At 30.8% G+C, this 12,110-nt stretch overlaps 1 protein-coding gene across 3 annotated transcripts; it reads right to left on the minus strand.

Annotated features, from left to right (window-relative positions):
- Positions 1–798: 798 nt before the first annotated feature.
- On the minus strand, positions 799–9,976 carry LOC111410774 (phosphomannomutase). Of its 3 annotated transcripts, none has more exons than XM_023041299.1 (13): positions 9,698–9,976; positions 9,063–9,156; positions 4,552–4,648; positions 3,988–4,032; positions 3,806–3,872; positions 3,159–3,235; positions 2,645–2,680; positions 2,262–2,317; positions 2,089–2,188; positions 1,903–1,998; positions 1,701–1,790; positions 1,510–1,561; positions 799–1,180 (listed from the first exon to the last, which is right to left on the minus strand). In XM_023041299.1, exons 3-13 carry the CDS (start codon positions 4,618–4,620, stop codon positions 1,110–1,112), a joined length of 759 nt encoding a protein of 252 aa, XP_022897067.1. In that variant the 5' UTR covers positions 4,621–4,648; positions 9,063–9,156; positions 9,698–9,976; the 3' UTR covers positions 799–1,109. The 3 variants fall into 3 exon arrangements, with proteins under 3 accessions (XP_022897067.1, XP_022897065.1, XP_022897066.1); XM_023041297.1 differs by having other exon boundaries at positions 4,552–4,656; positions 9,698–9,975; XM_023041298.1 differs by lacking the exon at positions 9,698–9,976 and adding an exon at positions 9,489–9,576 and having other exon boundaries at positions 4,552–4,656.
- Positions 9,977–12,110: the final 2,134 nt, after the last annotated feature.

Here is a 12,110-nt window from a genome sequence, read left to right on the forward strand (position 1 = left end):
TGTTAGTCGTGATTTTAGTTCACTTGCATGCTATTTTCCCCTATTTAAATCTGTGGACTATACCATTAATATTACTTAAATTAAACCTGCATACTTTATTGGCCTATAGATACAAATTGGATACCTTAACTCCATAAATGATGCATTTTCTTTAATCAAAATAATTCAACCACATAAATGAGCACTAGAACCACAAATCATTCTATGCATGTCGCAAATACCATTTACTTGGAAAATTTAATATTAAGGCCTTATGCATGTGACTCCACTTTTAACGTATAGAAAATAAAAATCCAAATATTAGAACTTAAAGCTTAACATTATCAGGAATAGCGGGCCATTAAAGTTCGCACGCATTTCAGTTAAACAGCATAATAAGCATATCTAAGCAAGCAATCTTAAATTACTTGCATATAAATTCTTAAATTTAAAGGTTGGCATCAAGTAACTCATCTCAAGAATTTTATAGCTTGTCTCCTAACAAATTTTCTCATGAAGTAAAAACAAATTATAAAGGTATTACTCATTCATTTTTGTAACTTAGTCATAAGTATCTGCTCAATAAATAGGTAATCCTTCAAAGAAAAGCCGCTAAAGTAATAGTATTCCAACAAATATTATTTATCTAAATATCTGAAACCTGAATTATTATCACAAGAAGGAACGTCATTTTGGTGAAGCAGTTGGGGACGTAGTACAAAAGATGTGTGCATTTGTTATTGAACCTTGCTATATGTACACTATGGTCTATATTTTAATTTACACTTTGCCACGTAGTATTACCCTATTGAACAGTTTAAATTTCAAACAGCTTTTCCATTCAATTAACACTTGATAACAATGCAAGTGTCAATTAAAATATCAAAAATCAGTATACAAATAGCAAAGTTCCATGTTATTTGAACTATGCTTTAAAGACATGTTAAAGTTACAAATGGCATACAAACTGAAAGCTACAAGAAGCTTAAAGCCCCTCATCTTGCTCGTCTTTCGAAAGATTTAGCCTGCTGCCTCGTGTGCCCAGGGACTAAATCTCCTTTTCTAGTTTATTGATGAAGTGTACAATTACAATGAAATACAATTGAATGCTGCAGTGCTACACGACAAGATCAGGCTTGTCCGTCTGGCTTGCTAAGGAAGAGAGTAGTACACTGGTTGACTGTATCCTCTGGGCAAGTAACTGATAACAAATGAAAGAATCAGGTCATACTGTTCAGAAATTTCAATAAAAGCAGCTGAATACAAATGAAGGTTTCCCTATGGTTCATAGGCATATACATTTTGACATTTAACCTATAAATTTCTTCCTCCTTGCAGCAAATACCAATCCTAGTTTATACAAATTCCTTCGTCAAAGAAGTAAACAATGACTTCTATTTATCGTTATTGGTGACACATTCACGATGCCAGCATTTTGGTCATAACTATATAAATGCATCCAGAGCTACCTTCCAAAACACATTTCCATTTGATATTAGTTAACTAATAGAAAAAACAAATAAAGCTGACCTGTGTGACCCATGGTTCTCTCAGAATCGTATATCTCAAAGTCATTTCCTCCCTGTTCAGGGAAAAAGAAATAAGCAAAAGAATCCTTTAGTTGGCCCAGAGTCCAGCAAGTTCCAAAGAAGACAATAATTAATCAATTTTTCGGGAGAACTATAAGAAAGTTTCCAAGCATTGTGGATCAGTTAAAGAACCTTGTACGTCTTGTCTCCAAAGAAGTGGATTTCATGAAAATCACCAAGGTATCTCAAACAATATGTCTTATCCCAGCCACGAGGGAAAACCTGTCCCAAATGTTTTCCAAATGGAATTTCAATAAATTTAATTTGTTTCAATTTTAAAAATAAATAAATAAAAAATAAAACAATTAGAATAGGAAAGTACAAAATTACACACATCAAAACTGATTTGGCCTCCAATGGAAAAAGTTAGGTTAAAGTGTGCAAACTTTTCACGGAGAACTGACACCATTTTTGGGCGTATATTATGAACCTGGAGAAATTTAGTAGAATCCAAGCAAATCAGAAGACAATTATGAACACTGAAACTGATATTTTACATCGGTGCCCAAAGATTTGATACCTTGTCATACTTCTCAAATTCATCTCGCTCTTCCTGACTGCAGTTTCTTCCAATTGGTGATACATTGAGCATCCCACTTCGAAATTCAATAAATGTTCCCCTAAAAGAGAAAAAAATGTATCTAAGAACCAACATAAGTGAAGAACAGCTATCCAGTTCCTTGTTTTCCTCACCTTTTAATTGGGATATCCAAGTCAGCAATGTAGTGGAGTGTAAAATTAATCAATTCCTGCATCATCATTTATAATTCATTACATGATAATTGCTAAAACACGTAAAAAAGAGCATGTTAGACACAATGTATAAATTGCCTACCATCAATTAACCCAAATTTAGGGGGAAGGACAAACAAAACAATCACAAAACCCTCTGAGCCATGAAATAACTTATCCCTTCAAGATGTACGTTTTTAATATTCACATTTAATCTTTCCGTTTCTCAGGCATCAAACATCCCTACGGCCAGTTATGGAGTTAAAGAATATTCTGATATTGCAAGCAGGTTGCATTATTCCAAATAAATAGTTTTTGAATCGACCAACGATCAATCATCTTACCTTGAGCTTTTCTTCCCCAAGAAACGATTTTAAGCTCTGCATGAAGACAGATGAACCAGTCAAACTACAAAATGTAGCAATGCAATAATAGAATTACAATAGAAGGGAAAGAATCAAGGGCTATTTTTGTGACAATGCAGTACACTGAAAATGCACAAGAAACCATTTTTAAGGCTAAAAGTAGATGCTCTATGTAAAAGAAAAGGCATTGACATTTCATAGAAACAGATGTAACAAATTGAATTTCAGAAACATGTTTGTGGCCGTAGAACATATGAATTTTTCCTTACCTTCACCATTTAATACTCAAAGGGAGAAAAAATAATATGGTCTCTTCTTTTTTGGCTTATACTCACATCTTCCTCCTCCCCCTCATTGAGGAGTTTCTATCTTTAGCTTATTGGTTACATATCAATTAAAAAGAATAATTTTCCACTAAAAGCAGTGACAGGACAAATATTCCAACATCTTTGTTTCATGGACTTTACAAACTGATTTGGGTCTCAGATGATACCTGTGTTCCGATTACCGTGCCATTTTTGTAAGCCACAAGGCCATTCTCAGCGAACACATAGTCATAATCATTAATGGCTGCACATACAAAGAACAAATAATATCTTTAGAAAGTTAAGCTTACAGAAGCTGTAATGTTGATCTAAAAACTCTCAGAGAGCAAATTTTACATCCTTCAAAACTTCTTCAAACGAAAAAGAAACAAAAGTAACCACTTTCAAAAATTGTACAATAAATAAGTTTAGACACAGACAGCGTAAAGCGTGATAATACAGGAAGTTGTCCAAACATATTCTATACTTATAAAAGAGTTTTCTCAAATCCAAAAAATATATAAATTCATCTTTATTTCGTATCAAAATGACATAACCTTTTAGATAGGCTCCTCATTCGCATCCTATTAGTTCTTTTCTTATTTCTTTTTAAGGTTGGCACGATTTATAGAATACCTTTGGTATTTAAACAAGTAGGATGTAGGTGCCATGACAAACAAATAACATCCGTAACACCAAAAAATATAGGAAATAGGTCATCATACTAGGAAAACAAATGATATGTATCATAAAACTCATTGTTACAAGATCCAGATTCCAGATTCATTAAATAAATTAATCGAGCATTTAAAATCAGAATGAAGATGGAGTAGACCTGATTTTCCAAGCTGCTCTGATATCTTAACCAGGTCAGAACCTCCAACTACACCAATTGTCATAACCTGCTAAGGAAAATCTGTAGCTTGAATCATCTTATTTTTTTGAAAGCCTCATAAAATTACTCTTCATCGAGAAGATCTATGACCACAAAAAGAAAAATAGAATATGTAAGAGTACCTTTCTGAGCTCCCTCAAGAATTCCAACATCTTAGGAGTAGCCACCTGCCACAATTAAGTTGAAAACATTGAGAATAGCAGGTAAAAAGCTCGCATTAATATGTATACCAAAAAAACTAACAAGACTGATTGTGCTAAAGATGCAGATTTTAGGATCATATTCAGAGAAATCATCTGTGAGAGTTAAGGATAACAACAAACATCATCCATCGATTAGTAATATCGGTTTAGTTTGATCAGAACATGAGATTTGCACAAGAACCCAATTCCAATTATGATTGCAACGCATTCTTCAGTTAGAGCCGTCCAATTCACCATTGGATACATGTAGGATTGGAATAATATAAATAAATGGCTGTAGCTGCCACGAATCCAACAAGAACAATTGCACACATAACCATAACTACCCCAAAACAAGAAAACACATTTTTAGTTACTTAAACCCAATAAATATACAACATAAAAGTCGAACACCCAGCATTCCAGGAAATCCTGCAATGCACCTTAAATAACAGCTAGATTGAAATCCCAAAAAGACCATATATATATACAGAACTTCAATACCTTTCGTGGTGCTGTAAGCGTGCCATCAACATCAAAAAGGGCAATTAAGCCAGGCCTCCTTGCAGCCATCACAAATTACCGATCTTCCCTTTTTTTACTGCAATCCTGTTTCAGGGTTCTATTAATTCCACCACTCAAAACACAAAGTAATAAGAAAGAATCTACTTCAGAATGCGGGGCAATTAGACGCACGATTCATTACTCATCTAGGTAAATAGAGCAAAATCTAAGTACAAAAGCACTTAGATCTCTTTGAATAAAAGTTTTATTCAATATACTAGTGGGGTATACTAGTGGGGTAAACGTGCGTTGCACGTTAATTGGTTAATGTTAAAAATAAGTAAATTTAAATTTTAGAGAAATTCATTTTTTTTATAATTGTGTGTGTCCGGACTAGCTTACAGACACCTCAACTAATTTCATAGGGCCCTGAAGTTTATAGTCGAATACTCATCTCAGTGGCCCTAAGGGAACTCGAACCGGTGATCACTGGGGAGTAAACCTAAGACCTAATAAATGAGCTACCCCTCAAGGTTAGAGAAATTCATTTTTAAACATAGAAGATTTTCATAAGTTGGTTAAAATTGACTTATTCTTTTCGTATATTTGTATATTTTATATTTTCAATATGAAATTTTGGTGTTCATTGTATTTAAATTCTCGTTGCGACCGTATTTTTTCGTATCATCGTGGCATATATTTCACTGTTGCATTACATATTAAATATGTTTTGAATACCAATCGATCTTCCAAAATTGCTATGTTAGGATCAAAGATTGTAGATTGCATCTTGTTTCCCTTTTTGGACAGGACCGACCGATCTTTCAAACTAACACTTGTAAAAAAAAAGTTAGAGATCAATGTACAAATCTACTGATGTTGAAGAATACCAATTCAATTAAAGATTTGTTGAGTTTGTTCGAATTGTGGAGCCATGTGATGCTTCAACTCAACCTACAACGAAATCTAAATAGCAGATGAATGCATGAAAATGAAATTTATGTTTGATTAAATAAATCAAAGAAAATTTTTTACATAAAGAATCCTAAGATTGATAAAAACAAACCAGTGAAAATTTTGAAAATAAGGAACCCTAAGATTGAGAGAGTGCCTTTATAGAGGAAGGAGACTTGAGAGATAAATGAGATTTTGTATATGAGAAATGAATTGAAGAAGTATGGGACTAAAATTCCAAATGGGTGTTATATAGATTCTTCCAGCTGATCTATAGATGGATTCTGTGCTCACATTCAAATGGGAAAAACAAAAACTCTAATAATCCAATTCAAATTTCAATGATGTTTATGACCATAGAGCACTAGTTTTCAGGCACTGGCACGAGGTCCCAAAGGCCAGAAATTTGCTCACCATCGGTTAATACTATAACTTGAATCTTATTCTCTAACCAAATTTTCAATGTCTCAAGAATCCTCTTGCAAATAAACAACCAATAATTAGTTAAAACTTTAAGAGTTCACCCATTTTCAAAATATTAACAAAAATAAAGTAAAATCACAAAAACATTTTCAAAATATTAACAAAACTAAAGTAAAATCACAAAAATTAAACCCAGTGACGGCCCTAAGACTCCGCTTTGATGAGGGCCCCAAATTATGTAAAGTTAATTGGTTGGTTGAAGAAAAATGAAAATTATATTTATGAAATTCTGAAAATAGAATTATCGTATGTAAACATAAGAAACTAATAAAAATTGAAAATCCAAAAATCTTTAAAAACTTATCACTTACATTTATTTATCGCAAATATTACTTTCCCTATTTATAATTAAGTTGACACTTTATCTTCCAAACATTCATTTTCTTTTTTTAACCAATCAAAATGTTTCTTTGTCTTCTCAAATTCCATATCCAACAGTTACCCATCATTGTTTTTTCAACCCAACAAGATATAAATTATTTCATTTTGAATTAAAATTTTGAAAATTCAATGCAATTTGATTTGATCTCAATGCTATTGTTACAACCTTACAAGTTTCTTTCTTTCTCTCTTATTTTCAAAACATATATTACAAAGTACATAGATTGTTATTATATTGTTTTGTTTTAATCTCATGATAATAATATTTTTAGATATTTGCTGAAAATACTTTGAATTTAATAATTCTTTGTTCTTGTTCATTCAGATATTTCTTATAAATTAATATAAAATTAGAAGCTCATTTATATTTGATCATCATTTTCATTGTTTTGTTACACTATCTTTTGTAGTCACATTCTCCAATTTTGTCCATAAATCATTCAAATGTATATTCAATTTTATTTGAAATAGTTGTATTGAGAAAATAATCATACAAACGAGCATGCCCCTTTGTCATTGTATTATAATTCTGCTTGTCAAACTTTACTTGTATTTTGTATTATGGTTGAAATTTGACATTTTGTTTATTTTCTTTTCAAATTTTGGGGCTTAGTTGTCTATGTTAGATTCTTTATAATTATATTAAGTCCCCGTTTGACATCAATTAAAATATATATTTTAATCTAAGTCAAAATTGACAATTAATTTTAACCACATATTTTATTAGTTCCAAAACTTTAAATCCACATATTCTATCTCTTTCTATCAAAATCTACTAAAAAATTGATTTTAAGGGTTGTTTGAGCCCCATTCTTCTAAAAAAAAATGCATTTTGAAATAATTTTACGATGGAGAAAGTGTGGTTAAAAAATAAGAAAAAAATTTGGATTTGTGTGTAATATTATTTTATTGAGAAATGTATGGTTGAAATGATATCAAATCACTGTTGTATAATGTATTTTGATGAAAAATGGGATTCAAACAAGGGCTTAATCTCCATCAAACAAACTAAAAATCTATACAACGAGAATCAAAATATAGGGCCCCAATTTGAATTGGCATAAGGTCCCCAAAATATCAGGGCCGGCTTTGATTAAACCGCAAGATTTGAGACTTCATCCATAGACTGCCTGAAAAAATTATCTCAAGCACCAAATCTTCTACATGCACTACAGTCAAGAACAGAACATGAATCTAAAGCAAGTGCATTTGCATTAGACAAGTCTTGGTTATTGTTTACTACACAGTGTTTAGATGACAGGTACGGTCATCTTTAGAGTAGCAAATGTCTAATGTAATTACATAGTAGTGCCAATTTACATTCTGCATCTCCAAGGTGGTATCATTATACACGCACATAAATAACCCTTCATTTCAAAATGAAAAAGGCACGGACTTTTGAGTTCACTATTACAATAATGTTGTGGATAAAGGATGCAAACAAGAGCAGTTAAGCAATCAACATCAGTCAGTAAGGAGTTACTACTGTAAAATTTCATATTGGCGCATGAGTGAATTGTTAGTTATGGTTGTGAATCGGGTCCTGAACGAAGATAAATTTATTGCTGGTCACTGAGGAGCTATTAGTTATAATCATATTATAACCATAGCTGATGACCGAAGTTATATAAATACATAACCTAGTCCTCTCTTCGACCATCCAAGAGAAATATGAAAATTCATCTAGTACAGTATACAACGAAGAAAAGGAAACGAAACAAGCTTCCTCTACAACTGATTCGCAATTATTTGGTCTCTCCAAAATAAAAGGGACAGGTATGTATGAAAAATAGACGATTCTTTTGGACTACTCCCAATAGATTTGAGCACCAAGTTTTAAATATTTAGGATAAGCTTTTGTCTCTTGGATATTTTTTTCTATTCTCTAGATATATAATATTTGTAGTAATCGTATCCCCAGTTAGACTGTAACCACGTAATTTCACTCAAAAACATATATTCAAAGTACCTTTTTTGCATTCATGGTATTAGAGCCAAGTTCTCGTTGAAATTAACATTGCATTGTATCGTACTTCACCTCTTCATATCTAATTATCATAACCCAAATACCAAACACAATCCTCTATAGCGAGTCAACTATCCACCTTATTCCTATTATTACTGAAAGAACATTCCTTTGTAAATAATAATTTGTAGTCCCAGCATCTCTACTATGGCTTAGTTCAAAAGATAAGTTACCTATACAAATGATGAAGATTATCTTTCTGAACCAAACTAAAAAAAAATGAAAAATAAAATATTAAATAAGACAAAGAAACACATCCTTAAATACCAACCAAGAAAGGGAGAGGGAAGGGAAGGATTTCAAAAATGAAACTCAAATTAATTGAATTTTAAATCCATTTTATGTGTCTTGGATCACTCTATCTTGCTAGGTGATTTAAAACTCCCACTGTACATAACGACAATGGAATACTTTGGATTGCCAAATTGAAATATACAAAGACCAAATCTTTCTATCCAAAACCTATCCTAACTGTTTTGGCACAAAGCTTGGAGCACATTTATAACTTGTAATTAAGCATAAAAGTTAGTCACACTGTAGACAAAATAATAATAATAACAATAATAATAATAATAATAATAATAATAATAATAATAATAAACAACAATAACAACAACAACAACATCCACGCATGAAATTTATAAGAGAAAGTGATAGAAGCTATTACCAGAAATGCTATGTTCGATCCACCAGAACCAGCCCAACAGTGTGAATATAAACGTCCTCCAAAAGTCTATAGATGGTACTCGATCGATCACAAGCTGAGCGGTATAACAACAAATATCAATTAAAAGATATTGAGATAATAATGTACACCAAAAAAAATACGATATGCATTGTTTGCCGTTTCTACTTCAACCGGAAATAGGCAGCAGACGAGATGTGAATTTCTATTATACCCTCCATATATTTTTTTTTTTTTCATATTAATAGATTTCATGTATTCAATTGGATCTTGCTTGAATTGGAGCTTTATAATTCAACCGAATTCTCTAGTTAAATGGAAATGTAAACATGAAATCGAATGCAATAAAGTTCCATTCTTTGTTTGTCTAATTCAAGGGGGAAGTGCCCATTTAAACATAACTTTTACCTTCCAAGGTCGGGAAGAAGAGATCATGGGTTTTTGGGCAGCTAAAAAAAATGCTAAGATGGTAGAACCGCGCTGCGCGGAGAGCTACCTGGTCTCGGAGAATTGCAATCGAAGATGATAATGAGATAGAGATGAAGGGTTTGGATCCGGTAAATTAGAGACTTTTAGAAACAACAATATAATGGATGCGAAATTAGAAGTCACGTTACCTTATTCTGGCAGGTGATTCAAAATTTGGCTGACAATTGCAATTTCCGGCGGACGAATTTCCACTCTTCGACAGATTCTGCTATCCCGGTTCTGAAAATCAATGGCAGATTCTTTGATGCTCCGTCTATTTGATTCTTTTGTGTGAGAGGACGTGGTGTGATCGATCTGAGAATAGGATATGAAACTGTGGATCTGATCTGAGGATTTTCTTTTCTTTTTATTTTTATCCAATATTATATTTGGTGGACAACGAGAAAGTTGATATTGGCATCGGGGATACACTGATACGACACCAACTGCACACGCTAGGGCCGTTTGAGCCCCATTATTTGTAGATTATAGTCCATATTTGATTTTCATTAAATTACATTTTATTATATTTTATTTTTTTTTCTTTTATTTTTAACCACACAGTTTTTCATAAAATAATATTACACGTAAATTAAAAAATTTTCCTTTTTTTTTAACCATTCATTTTTTCAACAAAACGTTATTCCCCCATTTTCATTACCAAAAATGGGGGCCAAACATGGGCTATAATGAGATGAATAATATTTTTTTTAAAAATGAGTTGTTGAAAAGTTTTTGATTTACGTGTAATATTATTTTATTGAAAATTGTGTGGTTAAAAATAGAAGAAAGAAAAATTTAATTTAATGTAATGAGAAATAATGGGGTTCAAACATTTTGCGCTAATTTTTTTCTTTTTCTTTTTCCTAATAATTTACTGTTTTACTTAATTCCTGTGGAAACTATTCAAACTATACATTGGGAATTTCAAATTTGTTTGTTAAAGTCAGAATTCTAAAAAGCTCACTTAGATGGTACCTTGAAACTCGGGCGAAATAATTCGCTTCACGTTTAGAAGCTTTATTTTTATTTATTTATTTATTTTTATCAATTTCTAAATGGTTGAAATTTTTCTTTCATCTTCCGTATAAACGCTTTATTATTATTTTTTAAAGTCTTTCATTTGAATTTAGCTTATTATTATTTTTAAAAAACAAAATTTCTCATTTGACTTTAATTTGAAGTTCTTAAAAGATTTTATCTGTACAAGAGTTAAAAATGAATTTATCTAAATAGTTAAATAAGATTTTTAAGTTATGATGTTATCTACATTGGGTAATTATGATCTTAAAACTCATTTTATTACAAACTTTAAAAGCATATATGAAGTTCTTATAAATCTATTTAGTATGACTTGTTTAATTAAAAATTGAAATTATCAAAAATATTCTAATTTTTGCATTTTGAAAACTTGAAAATTATATAATTAACTAATGGTAAGAGTTATTAAGTAAATGTTATATTATATAATTTTATATGTTTCATATGCATTATTTTTATTATTAAATAATTTTTAAAATGATTAAAATAATATTATAAATAACAAAACATTTTTTTACTCCTAGACTCGCAAAGCTTAAGGCCGTCGAAGCTTAAAAGCGTAACTAAGCGTGGAGCCAAAGCTTAAACTCGTCAAGCTCTACGAGTTTAGTCGAAGCTTAGACATAAAAAAAAAAAAGAAAAAGGGTTTTCATATTTATAATATTATTTTAAATTTCAATCATTTTAAAAATTAATTAATAATTAAAATAATACATATTAAACATCTAAAATTATAAAATATAATATTTATTTAACAACCCCGACTGTTAGTAAATTGTACAATTTTTAAGTTTTTGAAATACAAAAATTTAAAATATTTTTCATAATTTCAATTTTTAAGTAGACATGTCATACTTAATGGATATTTAGGAACTTCATTAATACTTTTGAAGCTTGTATTAAAATGAGTTTCAAGATCATAATTACATAATGTAAATAACACCAAAACAAAAGCCCCTGTTTGTTTTCCATTATTTGGTCATTAAAATGAAAAATATGATCTTTATCCATTACATGAAGACACTGTATTTGAATTTCTATTTTATGTGTGAGACTCGTAACGACTATATTTTTAATTCTCATTCTTACATTAATCAGAAACAAATGGGGACTAAATTTTATTTAATTATTTATTTAAATAAATTTATTTATAACTTTTGTACAGATAAAATCTTTTAAAAATTTGAGTCTCCGTTTGATCTCAATTTTTACCAAAAATGCATTTTATACATCACATTAATGTAGGACCATTTCAATATTATATCTTTTCATTTGAATTCAATTTATCCAAAATTTTGAATTCACCCTTTTGTCCTTATCAAAAGGATAGTACATGATAAACAAACAAAAGCCTTTGAATATTCAAAGGCTGCCATATAATTGATTACTTGACAACTCTTTTCAACCAATGAAATCTGGAAAAAGTGGAAAGACAAATACTACTACATTATTTTCTACCAGAACCGCACATGGCATCCACGTCTCACAACCTCGTGGTGCAAGTGCTCCATCCGATATTGT

This window comes from Olea europaea, chromosome 15 (genome assembly GCF_002742605.1).
Source record: "Olea europaea var. sylvestris chromosome 15, O_europaea_v1, whole genome shotgun sequence".
NCBI classification, from domain to species: Eukaryota; Viridiplantae; Streptophyta; class Magnoliopsida; order Lamiales; family Oleaceae; genus Olea; species Olea europaea.

Coding starts and splice junctions, on each gene's coding strand:
- LOC111410774 (XM_023041299.1), bottom strand. CDS start 4,620: ATGGCTGCAAGGAGGCCTGGCTTAATTGCCCTTTTTGATGTTGATGGC. Junction 2,189..2,261: donor TTGGATATCCCAATTAAAAG/GTGAGGAAAACA, acceptor TTTCTCTTTTAG/GGGAACATTTATTGAATTTC. Junction 1,791..1,902: donor GAGGCCAAATCAGTTTTGAT/GTGTGTAATTTT, acceptor CATTTGGGACAG/GTTTTCCCTCGTGGCTGGGA.